Source organism: Bidens hawaiensis, unplaced genomic scaffold (assembly GCF_021521415.1).
Source record: "Bidens hawaiensis isolate Kalapana, Puna unplaced genomic scaffold, B.hawaiensis_p1.1 tig00015384_1, whole genome shotgun sequence".
NCBI lineage: Eukaryota > Viridiplantae > Streptophyta > Magnoliopsida > Asterales > Asteraceae > Bidens > Bidens hawaiensis.
Window position 1 is genome coordinate 239,754 of NW_027492372.1, and position 16,624 is coordinate 256,377.

General features: G+C 34.4%; 1 protein-coding gene across 2 annotated transcripts; it reads right to left on the reverse strand.

The window, feature by feature from the left end:
* Positions 1-307: 307 nt before the first annotated feature.
* On the reverse strand, positions 308-15,467 carry LOC143549051 (uncharacterized). 2 transcript variants are annotated; one of them, XM_077040061.1, is made up of 3 exons: positions 15,197-15,467; positions 14,467-14,658; positions 308-645 (listed from the first exon to the last, which is right to left on the reverse strand). In XM_077040061.1, exons 1-3 carry the CDS (start codon positions 15,438-15,440, stop codon positions 512-514), a joined length of 570 nt encoding a protein of 189 aa, XP_076896176.1. In that variant the 5' UTR covers positions 15,441-15,467; the 3' UTR covers positions 308-511. The 2 variants fall into 2 exon arrangements, with proteins under 2 accessions (XP_076896176.1, XP_076896177.1); XM_077040062.1 differs by lacking the exons at positions 14,467-14,658; positions 15,197-15,467 and adding an exon at positions 1,542-1,702 and having other exon boundaries at positions 308-780.
* Positions 15,468-16,624: the final 1,157 nt, after the last annotated feature.

Sequence of the window (16,624 nt, forward strand, 5' to 3'; positions counted from 1 at the left end):
TAATTATGTAATTACATCATAAAGTAATTATGTAATTACTCTATGATGTTATTACAAAATTACTTTACTTGTATATATAATTACTGTATTTGATTCTCACAATTATTACGTTAATTTCATTTGTATTTGATCCAACCCCATAATATATTTATATGTAATTTTTTTTATTTTAAATTTGGAATACTTAATTAAGTATGGACTTAAAGCGTTTTGTTCGGCTAAGGCCGGCCTTGTGCAAGCATAATTAATTTCATATATTTACTGATCATTGGCCTACAATGAGTCAATAACAAAGAATGCATGTAGGTATATGTAACCATATTCTATTATTATACATAATTTGATTCGAAAGTCCACTCTTATTTCCCACATATTAATTACATGTTTCTTGTCAAAGAAATCATGCAATTATTATTACATACATAATATACAAGATAGCATAATGAAACATCTTCTAATACGTGACTGATATGATTACATATGTTTTATCATATTCTCCGCTTATACATCATCAGTTTTGAGTTTCTTTGTTTCCATGTCCTCCACCACCACCCTTGTGTCCTCCACGCTTGCCGCCTTTGTGTCCTCCACGTCCACCCTCGTACCCTCCACGTCCACCACCACCACCTTTGCCATGCCCTCCACCTCCACCACCGTTGTATCCTCCACGTCCACCACTGTTGTATCCTCCACGTCCGCCCTCGTGGTACCCTCCACGTCCACCACCGTTGTATCCTCCATGTCCGCCCTTGTTGTATCCTCCACGCCCGTCAATCTCACCTGCATCATTACATATTATTTATAACTAAGTTAGAAACATGTGTATTACACAGATTAATTAAATGACTTTTAAACATATTTATTTTGACTAACATATTAAAATTTTTCAAAGACGTTTTATAAAAAAGTTTTTTGAATATGCTTATGGTGTAGTTAAATTATTTACCAAATAAAATAAAATTAATCACTCTTATTTAATACTTCATTCGTCTCATTAAAAGTGTCCATGTTTTCTTTTTTATCTGTCATATTACGAATATCTACTTTAAAATTTTATTACTCAATTTTCAAGTTTACCCTTAAACACACACAACTAGCTAGCATTAATAAACAATATTGATGGACACAATTTACAAGGGCATTACTGTTATTTGGTAAACAAAAAAAGGAATCATTCAATCTATCTTAAACTTTGTGTTTTTTAAACAATAACATTTAAAGATGGACGGAGAGAGTAGCAAATAGATGAGGAAAATAAAATTTTATACTTCACCGTACATCGGCACATGACAAAATATTTAACAGAAGAGAAAGATGTGAGAATACCAACTCTACATATTAGAAAAAACCGCATATGGCCTGACAATACAATTTCACACTATAAATATGCATATATAATAGTATTATAAATTGAACACTTTGAGATGCAGTTAATTTGTTCATGTCACATTTCTCGTCCATCTGTAAGAGTTCTACTTTCTACCAACTTTAAGTTTATATGCTCTAACGACATAAAACCTAAAATTACTAATTATACTTACTGTTGGAGGCAGAGACTACTTCTGAGGTAATGAAAATGACTGCAAAAGCCAAGGCAAGAAGAAGGAATGTTTTTGAAGCCATTTTAATTAGATTTGAAGAGATGAGGAAACTAGTGTGTTGGAGGTTTGTATTTATAGAAGGATTTGATGCATGAGGATGGAAACTAATATTATTGCTGTGGTCCCTTTGTTGTTGGCTTGTGAGAATCTGGGCCAGGATACATTTTATTTTCTCATTTTGCAAACATACATTTGTATCCTACTTGAATTGTTGAATTGTGTTATTGGTTGATCATTAGATGATTTTTGTTGTCATAATATACTTACAAGTAAAAAACTTACCTTTACACATAAATGAATTCGAGTAAGTGGTATGGGAACAAGTGTTGTACTTTTATCACGTAGGATTCCTTACAAATTTTAAGAGAAAATATTGATCCTTTTATATATAACACAAACCGAACTACATCTGGATAATGGGTAAGCGGGCAACAAGCTGCGCCGCTATCCCCTTTTGAATCGCAAAGCCTATTCTACTAAATATAAATCCTTGGTTCCTCGGGCTCTGCGAGTCACTGTGGACCACCTTCTGCACCCGCTCCAAGAAGCGAACCGCCTCGGGAGCTAGGGATCCAAAAGTGTCGAAGGTAAATGGAATGAACACGTGCTGATTCTCCAAACACGATGTCTCATGCTTAGCAACCTTCCTAGACTCCGCTCTCAAAACCGTCTGTCCCGGTACGAAGCCACTGTCTCTCAGCCCCACCAACGGGGATACCCCAGTGAGGTCAACACACGCATGCTTACCCCCTGCCCAGCCAAACACAAGAACATCCGCAGGACACATGGTAGATCTTCCCTCACGCGGATTAGTCAAAAAGTTAACAGGTGCCTCTTTCTTGGCTGAGATCCCGACACGTCTAAGCACATCCCATAACACATCTCTAACCCAGTCATGACGATACTTGAATCCCGACAATTCCTTACAGTGGAGGGCTTGCTCACCGAATCTATCCAAACAAGCTTTTTAACAAATGGGGCATAATTCATCTGGAGGGAAAAGGGGAATCATAAGCCGGTATTTAAGGATGGCGCTGTATTCAACTGCCGACATCCGTTGCCCAAGACCTTCAATGGGCACAACAGTCAAAAAATCCTGGGCATGAGCCCCCTTGAGACAAGCTAAAACTGCCTTTTGTCTCGGGGTCTATCGAATAGCTCCTCCAAATCATGTACGTGTTTACCATAAAGAGCACTCGCCAAGGTTTGTTGAGGTTTCTTGGGGGCGGTCTCCTTATCAGTAAAACCACCTATATCAAGGTTCGGGAGAGTTGTTCCAATATTACCAAGTGCAAAAGAGTAGTCAGGATCTACCCCCGTAACACCAGCATTTCGCAAGACGTGGTCCTGCAATTTCCACGACTGAGACCTGGAAGCCACAAATGCATATGCGGAGACATCCCCAGCCGAGAAAATTCCTAAGCCTCCGCAACGCATAGGGAAGAAATCCAACCTCCACTGGAGGTCCCAAAATGTGGTCCTCCACACACAACAAGTGTTAAAAAACAATATACACTAGTCTCTACAAATTTTAATCCGATTTCAATAATTCTCTAATTCATGCATTTATTTAATCACTAGCTATTAGGTTATGTGTTGTGCAAAGGTGTACCTTAGTGGGGGCCAGGGTGGCCCCGACACCTCCATAGTTTTTTCTCGCTAGTGTAAATTTATTCTTTTACAGTCAAAAATTTAATACATAGTGTAAATTTACCCGATTTTTACATAAATTTTGAGTCAGGCCCCCTCTTGTTTATGAAAATTTTAACACATATTGAGTCCGGCCCCTTGATGTATATATCCAAGCTTCGCCCTACTTGTGTTGTGGTTTAACTAGTAAGGACTAGTTAAAGAGTCACATTATTGCCACATAGGTAGGGGCTTTAACTATCTGGACCTGTTAACCCAGGGCGTTGTGGGTTATTTAGCTTTAGCTAGCTAATTATGATGGTGAAGGAAATAAAAGAAAACAAAAAAAAAAGTTTGATTTTGTTACTGGGTTGAGCCATTATGTATCCGTTATCATGCTCTTTAATGTATTATTGCCTCCTGCATAACATTCGATGTGGCCGATGTTAAGTGAAGGCCACATCACCATAATATTCAATCAGTCAATGACAAATAGCCTTTGATTAAAGTATTTCACACGTATCTGTGGTCAGATACGACATGAAAAGATTATGCAATTAAATATATACTTTTCTTTAAAAATGATTTGTGATTCAAGGGAAATTTCACAATTCCTTCTAAGAATTGAACATCTTGATTGATAGCAAAGAGGGAATCAGACATACCATACAGATGTATCCAAAACAGATGTACGCAGTCATTGCTCCCCCGTGTATACCTTCTAAGAGAATCAGACATGCCACCTTTAGGCTGCTTAAGAGAAAATGCGTCTTCTGTTGTTGCTGAAAAATTTTGCCGTTCGCATTTTCTAGATAGACCTTAACGAGTTATAACATCTAACAATATTAAAAATTAATCTTATCAAATATTTGATATGAAAATCTTATAAAACAGAAATATAATAAATTTTAATATTTAATTTAAAAAAGATATTATTTATAATTAGGAAATAGTTTTATAGAAAAAAAAATAATAAACGAGACATGAGTTTCACCATATCTAGATAACCTTTAAACCGGATTATAATATCTTATTTATTTGTGAAACTATTTCATCAATTAACTCTAAGTATATTATTTACTTTTTACAATAAATAAAATTAAATAAAAGTATATATTGAAAACGAATAACTTAAACCTCGTAATACAGAGGATAAATACGACTTAAATATAAAGTAATTTTGTCACGCAATTATTAAAGTTAAATATATCTGTTTTTATGTAAAGGAGTATGAACGGTATTTAATGCGGAGAGCCGGAGATATATATATAAGTCAAAATGGTATTTCCTATTTAATTAATTTTATGTACCAACCCGTGAAATGTTTTTGACATATGTACATCCAGCCAAAGTTGATTTGGTCACAGCCTACGCGACCAAACAATCATATTGATGATAATACATAATAATTAGTGTAGTAATATTAAGTTATACATGTCGGCAAATGATCGGTCGATCCTACAACAAAAAAAAACATAAACCAATTAGACTATGCGTAGTGGACGACAAATGGGTTGGATTTTGGGCGACAAAGGGCGAAAACACAGCCCCCGGACGATATTCGGGCGATAAGTGTGTTGGGGGTTGGGGTGGGTGGGGGGGGGATTTTGGGCTATAAACCGCTATACCCCTAAAATGAAAATAGTCTCTCTGTTAATGTGACGCCACGTGTCGAAGCGTTGTCGATCCTGAGACGGTAACTCGACACGAATTCGGTCGGTTTCAATTACACTCGCTACATTATCGGAGCTAAACAACAATATATATATATATATATATATATATATATATAAAAATTAAAGTGAACCAGTGACCAATTTGGGGGGGGGGGCGTCGTTAAACTTATGCGTTGGTAAAACCCAAGCATTGTCGTCACGGGTCTTCAGGCGGCAGGTCGACACAAATCCGGTCGGGCATTATGGTACCGGACTAAAACAAAAAAAATGGCTTTTGGTCGATTTCCGTTATGTTGGTTATGGTAACTGAACTAAACAGAACGAAAAAAAAATCATAGACTTACACGGTGTCACCAAGTGACCCAATAGGACATTTGCGACATCAAAGTTCTAATTATATATAGTAGTAAGGTCAGATCATTCTACAATTTGAGTATAATTACATGATTCCATTGATTTGCATAGTAGATAGGGTCCTTAGAACACACTTGGTGCTTTGTAAGATCGCTTGATCCCCATCTGAAACAAAGTAGTTACAAACTCATGGCCGAAATCCCGACTTTCGTTGTTTCACAGGTCCAAGTCTTCAGAAAAATAGACCCAAGCATTACCTCTTCTTCGTGAGTCCCTCTTCATGAGTCTATCGGTTGAGGATTTGGTTGCTTCATTTGGTGAGTATTTTGAATAATAATAAAGATAGTGTTAAAAGGATGAGAAGGTTTTTGTGTTGTGGTTTTAAAATAATGAAACACAGGTTAAGAGGATAACAAGGTTTTTGTGTTGTGGAATGTGGATGAAGTATATAATTTTTTTTTAATAAAATAGCCGCTGGTAAACGGATAGTTTGACCAAATGGTGTTTCCATCAACGTTGTATCCACAAAGTTCATCCCCAAAATGTGTCCAAAATCCGGGGGTGGGTGGGTGGGGGGGGGGGGGGGTGGATTGGGGTTGAGCAGTGTAATCCGACGTTTTGGCCTCAAAAACGCCATCACAATTTGATGACTACCTATGTAAGTAATTTACATGTGCATGGCTTTTCAATTTTCATAGAATCCAATTGACAGTTACAAAAGTAACAAAACCTTCCGTTCGTTTGTAAGATTAACTTTAACACTTTGTTTTATTTTTATATTTAAATTTTTTAACAAATTAATTTTGAACTTTTTTAAGCAACAAAATGTTATAGAAAAATTTTATGCATGAGAATGAAATTTTAAATCATTGATATGGTCCATCTATCGTTGGCCGGTGAAGATCTGGGCCATGATATATTTCATTTTCTTTTAACATTTTGCAATACATTCTTATCCTGTACTGCGTCACATCCTTATTTAAGTTTTTGGGACCCCAAATATTAATATTTGTTTACTGATACTGATTTGTATTGTTTGTTAACTAGTATTATGACCCGGGTGGAATTATTCGTTCTACTAATTAGCCTACCTGCGCATTGCGGTTGAGACTTGCGGTTCTTTTATCTCTAACCTACCCGCCGCAACTATATAAAAAATACTCAAGTATTTGAGTTTAGTAAAGATGACTTGATTTACATTCATATATTGGGAAACATAACTTGGTTGACATTCAGAAGATCGAATTTAAATCAAAGTAAACATTTACGTGTTGCGGCACATTAAACATGTTTTGCAACTACATATATGAACACTCCTTGAAAAACTGCAACCACAATAAAATTCTTCCACCTCTAACACTCAAATCTTCCATGAAATCCTGAATCTGCTCTCAATAAATCCATGAAGAGATTCATCATTCAAAAGGTGGTGGCGGCGCAACTTGTTGCCCGCTTACCTGTCTCTCCGTTGTAACTGGATCCTTTATTTTAGTTAAATGAAAAGTAGTAACAAAATCCAATCAATTAAACCCTTGTCAAATGTTGCAATCATTTTTTAAATGCAGTATATATAAGCAACAGCAAATGTGGTATATTTTGTTGCTACTGTGACATCAAGAAACAACCACCCATTGACCCGTTTGAATATAACACAGTAAATAATTTGTCTACAAATTCTAGTGTATCTTGTGAAAATATGAAAGTTGTAATTATGATTTATGAACTCACCTAGAATGAGCAACTTCTGATCGAACAACCACTCACTAGAATGAACTCACTACAAATTCTAGTGTTTCTTTTTAATCATTTGTTGCACCAAACTATGATTTTGATCCATGCTAACGATCACACTGGTGAACATGTAATGAGTAATAAGACAATTTGCTAATATCAAAAGTAAAATTTAAGGACTTTAAATACTACAATAATTAAAACCAAGAATCAATAACCTCAATATTCTACAAAATGATATGAGAATCCATAACATGATATTTGAGCAAGATTCCTCCGCAAAAAACTACTTCTGGTTAGCATCACTACCAAGTAAATATTTGAAGTAAAAAACAAAAGCTCAAGGAAATCGCGTCACCTAGCGTATGTTAAACGTGTCCAATACCAAATCAGATTGAAAGCTCCTTGTATCTTGTAGGATATTTAATATAATAATTAGTTTATTATTATTATTATGAGATAAGTTAGTCTTACTTTATTTAAACATATTTGTTTTGGATTCAAATTCTGTATTTAATTAGTATAGAAAAGGAATCATGGGTTTACATATACCCTACGTTCAATTTACCAGTATTATAATGTTTCTCTCGTTTGTTGTCTTCTTAATAAAAAGAGTCGTAGAGAGTTTTACAAATATTACGTTTGGGTTCTTGATTCACTTGCCTAAAGTTTAACATTAGAGGTTGTGCCCATAGATAAAACATATTGATGAACCCAAGACCAAATTGTAAAACCCAACGGTAAAGAAAACCCACACACAATTTCCCTATTTTAGTTTTTGAAAAATAAAACACAAAATAGGGGATGATTTCTTTACTTGAGATACAAAAATCCATAACACAATTCGTATCCCACGCAGTAACATGAAGTAGCAAAATTACGGAAAACAAGGTTTAAATGAACTGATTATACATACGGCTTCTTTTTTCCGATGTGTTTGGAAAAGGGGGGGGGGGGCTTCTGAAATAACAGAAGAAGCGTCGAACTATCCAAGTTGATAGATTAAGGCACAACATCTTCCTGCTTTGTTCCTACAATTAGCTCCCGCTTGTGAAGAGGTGTAGGAGATTTGGGATGGCAAACGAGGAGAATGCGTTGAAGGACAGGTAGCATGTGCAGTCCAAAGGCAGTAAACTCAAGATAGTATATTAGATGATGAAGAAGGTACAACAACCAAATCTGTAACTCACCCGAAATTGTAATTATATAAACTAGTTTTTAAACCCCGCATTGCGGGGAGGGAAAAAAACTCGTCACAAACTAGCTTGTTTGCTATATAATTTAGCATTTAGAAAAATACGTTAATTCATGCACTTACTAATTATTAACACTATATGTAGAGGTGGTAGTTTAAAATGGTTGGTTGTAATTTCTGTATTAGGTTATTGGTTACGTTGATGAACCACCGTCATTGTGTTAACAAGTAATTTAAATTAAAAAAAACAATATTGTAAGTTTTTCCATTGATAATACCTAAATTGATGTAACCTCGTCTAAGGTGTGTGGAAACCTAATGGTTAAAATTCAAGTCTTGAGCACCACTTATGATCTACAAGTTAGCAACAATCAGGTTTATCATCAATCTAAGGGTTAAGGGTTGAAAATCGAACAAAGAAGATGATAATCATGTGGTAACTAAAACAACATATAGCTTTGATCGATTTCAGCCATAAAAACTTGGATTAAGTGATGGTTTTGCTCGATTAAAAGGTAAGCGGGATGGACCTACCCTTATGGGAGGGGGTCAGCTGACCCCTGTGAAATTTTCTTTTATAGTGCTATTAGAGTGTTAAAATCTCAACCAACCCCTATGAAATTAGATGGGTGATGACTAATGAGCATACGCGAAAGCCTCAGTGAAACTTTGCCACATTTATCCGGTCATCGTATCTTCAGAACAATACAACTTGCAGAAAAGAGGAAGTGAGGAAGAAGAAGTCAAGAAACCCTAATATTAGTTATGTATTGGGCCATAAACGTTTGTTTCAAGGCCCACAAACATTTAGTTAAATATAAACAAATTAGCCTTTTTGGGTTATATATATTTTGACCGGAGCCTTTTTTTTCTTTTATTACAATTTTAAATTATTTTTTTGTCCGTTTACGCCATACTTGCGGTGCGCTCGTATAATGTATATATGTGTGAACCCTCGGGTGGACAAAAGTGAAATTGCACTAGTTTTGACGTTATTTTACTAATCTCATGAAAATAACGCTAAAAGTGACGGAAGGTTAATCAGGCATCATGTGGTAGCGTTGATAGCCGAAAGACAAGGGTACATGCACTATCAGCGGTGTCCCGATGGTTGAGTGTTATGTGCCTTATATCCAAGGCTTGATGCAAAACTACTATCGAGCCGATGTTCTCACCGGAAGCAGCATCTCTATTCCTAAAGGGTAGAGGTAAGGCTGTCTACATCTTACACTCCTCAGACCCTATCATAGCTTTGCTATTGGTGGGATATACTGAGTACGATGATGATGATGATGATTTTTTTGTCCGTTATTTTAATACGTTAACCATTGTTTTTGTTCTAATAAATAATATTTTTTGTTGTATAAAGAATTTAAAATCAACTAAAGTAATGTTAACGAAATCGATTGGTGATCAAAATTTAAACGATAACTAAATTTGTGTCATTGATAAATTCTTGTTTAGGAATGTCAATGTAAATGATATTTTAAGTAGATTTCAAAAAATGTCACCAGTAAAGAACAACTTTAAATATATTGTATTTTAATTTTAATTTTGCATTTGTAATGGTATTTCATTTAATTCCCTTTATTTTTATGACCCGAACTTATTTGACCCGATCGGAACAGTCAATCCGGACCGATAATATATATATATATATATGTGTGTGTGTAATAACCCAAAAAATTTCCGACTCCTACGAAAAAATTTCCTGGATCCGCCACTGCAATCGTTGAGGAAGAAAGCCGGCAGCGACCTGCGTTTACTATGGTTGGCAGAATAGGCTAAAGAGAGAGAGAATCATCGACAACCAATTATGGCACCCGGGATGGAATGGCGAAAAAAATCCTCCCAGTGAAACAATTAATGAAGACTTGAAGTAATGGAGAGCAAGACACGTTTACAAATAAAAACCTTGAGTTGGTAGAAACTTTCACGGCTACAACACACATGTCTCCCAACACCATAATCCCCTCAATGCCAAAACCTACTCGTGGTGTTTGGGATTTCTTATTTTCCTTATAATTTTCAATAAGTTAATAATTATAAAAATGTAACTTATTAACTTTTTCCTCTCACATCAAAAGCAATCACAAACACCTTATTACTTTTTAAAAAGTTATTATAAGTTAGTGAAAATAAACAATTTCAAACACTCCTTAAATATACCACTGAAATAGCTTGCAGTACAACACATGAAATCCAAGTTCTCCTTTAATTGTTCATATATACATTTCTATTTTCAGGATGTACTTTAATAAAACTATATAATCTTTCTATTAAAATTATATGTACGTATATTTGTGATGTGAGAGAGTGATAGAGCTGGGCACCATCCCCCGTCCGCTTCAAAGTTTGCAAGCACAAACTTCCCCCACAACATAACCTCATCCGTTTTTGCTAAATTCGGACCTCAATTCTTACACCATGTTGTGGAGCATGGTCTTCTTAGCAGTGACACATGCTTAATACAGTAAGATGTTATTGTAATAAACACCATGTTAAGATGTTACACAATTCAAAATACAAATATTTGTTTTAACTTTTAAACTAAAGGAGTATGAATTGTAATTTAAAATTGGAGATTTAAGTCAAAAAGGTAGTTACAAATTAATTAATTTTATGTCCCAACCCGTGACAAGTTTTTGACTTATAGACACATACATGGCAAAAGTGGATTTGGCCACAGCCTCTATTCATGGTATGGTCAAGCATTCTTATGGATAATAATACTAAATGGTCTACGATCATTAATAATCTATACTTGTTGACTCATCGATCAGACTGAAGAAAACAAAATAGCCTGATTTATGCAGGATGCCAGGATCTAAACGATTATCTGTCTAAAGATCGTGGCAACATTGAGTTTTATTTACTTTTTTTTTTATTTCTTGAAAAGCAAATATAAAAACATATATATAGACAAAGCAATTAGACTATGTGTAATTGATCGGTGTCAATGTGAATGGAGACATATCACGCTGACGCCATTGGAAACATATATACGAAGCAATTTCTGAATTACACTGTGTAACTGCAAATACGAAAACATATAGACAAAGCATGAGAGTTCATTGTGATCTAGACTATCAATTCCAGCAACCATGCCGTATAACCTCCGCCACATCCAACGTTGTATATGATATCGACACGTCAATACGATAAATATAATATCACCCATTTATCTAATATACTTACCTATAAACTAGTTTGAATTTTAAATTCTGCAAAGTAATAAAACTAATGAATCATGAATAGTAAATAGCACTTTGCGGTTTCTTTACCTTTTAAGGATGATGTTTTAAATTTAAATCCGTGTGGTATTATTATTTTTCATTAATTGTTAAACTGAAAAATTTAATAAATAAGATTATGTGTTGCGGTGGTGATAAATGGATGCTTAGCCTGGCCATGTGGCTAGCAAGGGCATGGAATGTTGCGACCGGTGTGGCGCAAAAGGGGCACTAGAGGGGCAAGGGAGTTTTATATTTGTTTAATATAATTAGGCCATTTAATTTTAAAAGTTATAAACACTTATACGAATTTTAAACCTAAAATGAAAGTGCGTTGATTTTTGCTATAAAGAAATTAATGTTTTAATGAGTTGCTTCAAACAATTAAAAAGCTTGGATATCTTTTTTCCTTATCCAACTCTAACTATACTAATAAAAGAAAATAATGAGGATGATGTGACAATCTCACATTCATTATTGGTCTAATTTCTCTTCTCATTCATCCTATATATCCATGGTTTATGGGGCAAAACCATTTTGACAAATGGGTAATAATTTTCTTTATAATTATCTAATCCATCATCTTATTTATCCTATCTATCCATGAGTCATGAGCCAATATAATTTTTAACAAATGGGTTATAATTTTCTTTCTAATTTTTTAATTTCTCATCTTATTTATCTTACATATCCACGGGTTACGGGTTATAATAATTTTAAAAAATGGTTATAATTCATTTTTAATTCTCTAATCTCTCATCTCATTAATCGTAGCATCCATAATAAGTCAAAACAATTATGACAAATGTTGTATATAAAGAGATTTTTTGAATTTTTAAATTTAAGATTCTAGACTTCTCATTATATGTATTATATATTTTATTTTCTTTTTACCTTTAATTTTGTTCATTTTTTTTCAATTAGCGGATCGTATTTTTTATTACTTAAGTAATTTTGGATTTATCCTGATCATACTTCAAAGTTAAAGTTTGAATAATATTTGTTAATATAGGAATTAGGTAGGTTAATGTGTATTTATTTATCGAATAACCGAAGTATTGTATGAGTTCCATTCTATAAGATGGCTAAACGATTTTGGAGACCTAAATCAAAATTAGAATTTATGACCATTTCATTAATATAAAAAAATGATTATTACAAGTCTTGAGCACCACTTTACGACCTACAAGTTAGCAACAATCAAGTTTATCATCATATCGTTACATATTTTACTTTACTTAGCCCATTATAGTAACACCTCTATATAAGTTTCTTTTTGTTTTTAATTTAGAAGGCTTAATTAAGTGTGGGCTTAATGACGAACCTGGTTTCGTTGGCCCACGACTGGCCTTGTCCAAGCATGATTAGTTTCATATACCGATTCTTTGCCAACAATGAGTCAATAACAAAGCATGCATGCAGGTATACGTAATCATATTATATTATTATATATTATATATAAAGGCAAATCTAAAGCTACAATAACCTTAAAGCTTTGACAACATTAGTCCTTGAGATTTAAATTGTGTTAACTTAGCCCATCCAAGTTTCAAAATATTTTAATTGAATCTTCAATATCTAGTTTTGCTACTTTGTTTATTTTGTATTTTAGCCTCTCAAATTTTCATGGTTTTAATTTGTGTGATATTTGTTTTTCTTCCCACAATTATTTTTTGTCATTATTTATATATTTAATTTATTAATTATTTTATAACATTGAACATATATTTATAAATTAGGATGACACAACATGTTTATATATATCTATGTCACACCGTTAAAACAAGATTTTTATTCGCAATAAAGTATATAAGATTCATTAAAAACGAAGTCGTATTCGCCATAAAGTATTTTTTTTATTATTGTAAATCAATATCGAAATGAGCCGAATCGATACCGGCCAAGTTCATTTGATACTTAGATAAACCTTTTTTGTTGTGTGAAAGTGATAGTCGTCATGATGTGTTTGTATATACATATGTATATATTAATATTTGGGTTTGTTGCCAAGTTCCACGTGCAACGTGCGTGGGTACACACTGAGGTACACACTAATTAATAATTAGTATAAAAGAGAACTTTGGTGTCACAAAGTGAGCTATTTTTGTTTTTGTATATATAGTAATGGTTTTGAAAGTTAGCATGTGCATTGGTGTTGGTGGGATGATTTTGTTGGTTTGGGTAAGTGTATGTACCAGTTTGGAAGCAGAGTTCGAATCCCTCATGATGCCAAATGATGGTTTTTTAATTTAATTGTCTTATTTATGTTTTATGTATATGGTATATTGGTTTCTTTTTTTCAATTGTGTTAGGCTTTCTAAAACATATTTGATGGAACAAATAAATAAAGGATTTCTTGCTATTAGTCTTTCAACATTATTTTTGTGTGGACAAGATAATTGCGTTGTTAAGTGAAACCGATCAAATTTGGGTACAATCATCACATTTTATTTTAGTATCGGTATCGACCAAATTTGTATAGACTCACCAAATTTGTAAAGAACGTGACAGAGACCGACCAAATTGTATAGACTCATAGCCTTAACGCCCGAGATCGACAACTCTTGGATTTACCAAAGCCAGAGCTTTACTAACCAACGCCTACCTATTGGTCCACCTTAGTTTTTAAATTGTTTTTGTTTTTAGTTTTGATGTCATAACGCACATAACCAAAACTGACCGAATTCGTGCGACTTGCCGCCTCAAAGCCAGGACCTACAATACGCCCGAGTTTTACCAACCTGTAAACCACTAGTTATACATAATTTGATTCGTAAGCCCACTCTTATTTTCCACGTATTAATTGCATGTTTCTTGTCAAAGAAATCATGCAATTATTATTACATACATAACATACATGATAGCATGATGAAACATCTTTTAACACGTGACCAATATTATTACTTATGTTTCATCATATTCTCCACTTATACATCATTAGTTTTGAGTTTCTGTGTTTCCATGTCCTCCTCCACCACCACCCTTGTGTCCACCACGCCCGCCGCCATTGTGTCCTCCACGTCCACCCTCGTACCCTCCACGTCCACCACCACCACCTTTGCCATGCCCTCCACCTCCACCACCGTTGTATCCTCCACGTCCGCCACCGTTGTATCCTCCACCTCCACGTCCGCCACCATTGTATCCTCCACGTCCGCCCTCGTTGTACCCTCCACGTCCACCGCCATTGTATCCTCCACGTCCGCCTTCGTTGTATCCTCCACGCCCGTCAATCTCACCTGCATCATTTTACATATTATTTATAATTAGGTTAGAAACATGTGTATTATACAAATTAATATATAGTTATTATAAAGTATTTATTTTGAATAACATATTATATATTTCTTTTATAAAAAATATTATAGAATATGCTTATGGTGTAGTCAAATTATTTGCTAAATTAAATAAAATTAATCACTCTTATTTAATAGCAAAGAGATGGGAAATCAAATTTTACGCTTTACCGTACATCATCGGCACATGACAAAATACTTAATAGAAGAGAGAGAGCGAAAAAGCGAACTTTACGTATGACACTACTATATAATTTCACACTATAAATACGCATATATAATAGTATTGTAGATTGAACACTTTGTGATGTTAATTAATTTCTCTAAACGTTACAGTATGAAAGGCATATTCAATTAATTTGTCCACCTGTAAGAGTTCTACAAACTTTGTGTGTGAACATGCCCAAAACATGTTTGGAGTTAATTAAGTTTATATGTTCGATCTAACGACATAGAACCTAAAATTAACAATTATACTTACTGTTGGAGGCAGAGACTACTTCTGAGGTAATGAGAAGAACGACTGCAAAAGCCAAGGCAAGAAGAAGGAATGTTTTTGAAGCCATTTTAATTAGATTTGAAGAGATGAGGAAACTAGTGTGTTGGAGGTTTGTATTTATAGAAGGATTTGATGCATGAGGTTGGAAACTAATATTATTGTTGTGGCCCCTTTGTTGTTGGCTGGTGAGAATCTGGGCCAGGATACATTTCATTTTCTTTGACATTTTGCAAACCTAAATTTGTATCCTACTTGAATTTGTTATTGGTTGACGATATGATTTTTATTGTCATGATATACTTACAAGTAAAAAATTTACCTTTAACACATAAATAAATTCGAGAAAGTGGTATAGGAACAAGTGTTAGAAAAACAATAGAAACTAGTCTCTTCGTATTTTAATCCGATTTTGATAACTCTCTGAATCAATGCATGTATCTAATCACTGTTAGGTTATGAGTTGTCGTTTAACTAGCTTACCTGTCAACGAGGGCGTTGTGGGTTAGTTAGCTTTAGCTAGCTAGTTATGATGGTGGAAGAAATAATGTTTGATTTTGTTAGTGGGTGGAGCCACCGTTACCCGTTATCATGCTCTTTAATGTATTACTGCCTCCTACATAACACTCTCGCGCGATGTAGTCGGTGTTAAGAGAAGGCCACATCACCATAACATTAAACCCTTCACGACAAATAGACTTAGATTAAAGTACTTCGCAGGTATGCAATTAAAAATTAAACTTTTCCGTAAAAAATGATTTGATGATTCAAGGGGAATCTCACAATTCATTTGAGAACTGAACACATTGATCAGGGCGGACCACATAGTCACGATCGGGGTCTCGAGACATCAATATTTTTTAAAAATTTAGTAGAAGCGATATATTTTTGAAAAAAAAAAGATAAATAATGGTTAGTGGATTCTTATCCCATAAGAAATAATACTTGGACCCATAATATCATTACTTATCTGATTTAGTGACAAGTTCCTTGTTTAACTCTTGAAGGGTTCCGGCCGGGTTTGAGCTTAACCATTCTCCGATTTCTAATGTTTTCCTAGTTTTTTTAATTTACACAACATTTACTTAAGGGTTTTAAAAGCATATGTCATAACACTAAAAAAGTAGACATTGGCACATCCCAGTACACACATCTCAACTTTCAGGCAACATCCCCCGACAATCACGTCGTCGTCCCCCCCCCCCCCCCGTTCTCGACTCTTCAGCTACCCTTCACCTCTTTCGGCTCTTATCACTCTTGGCTCTCTGATTTTGTCTCAGGTTATTTTAGGGCTATTTAGTTGATTGATTTTATCTAATTATATACTTATATTGGTAATTGTATGTTGTATATTGTTGTTAGATTGGTATTTAGTTTTGTTAAAAACTTTAATTTAAGGGCTAATTATGCAAG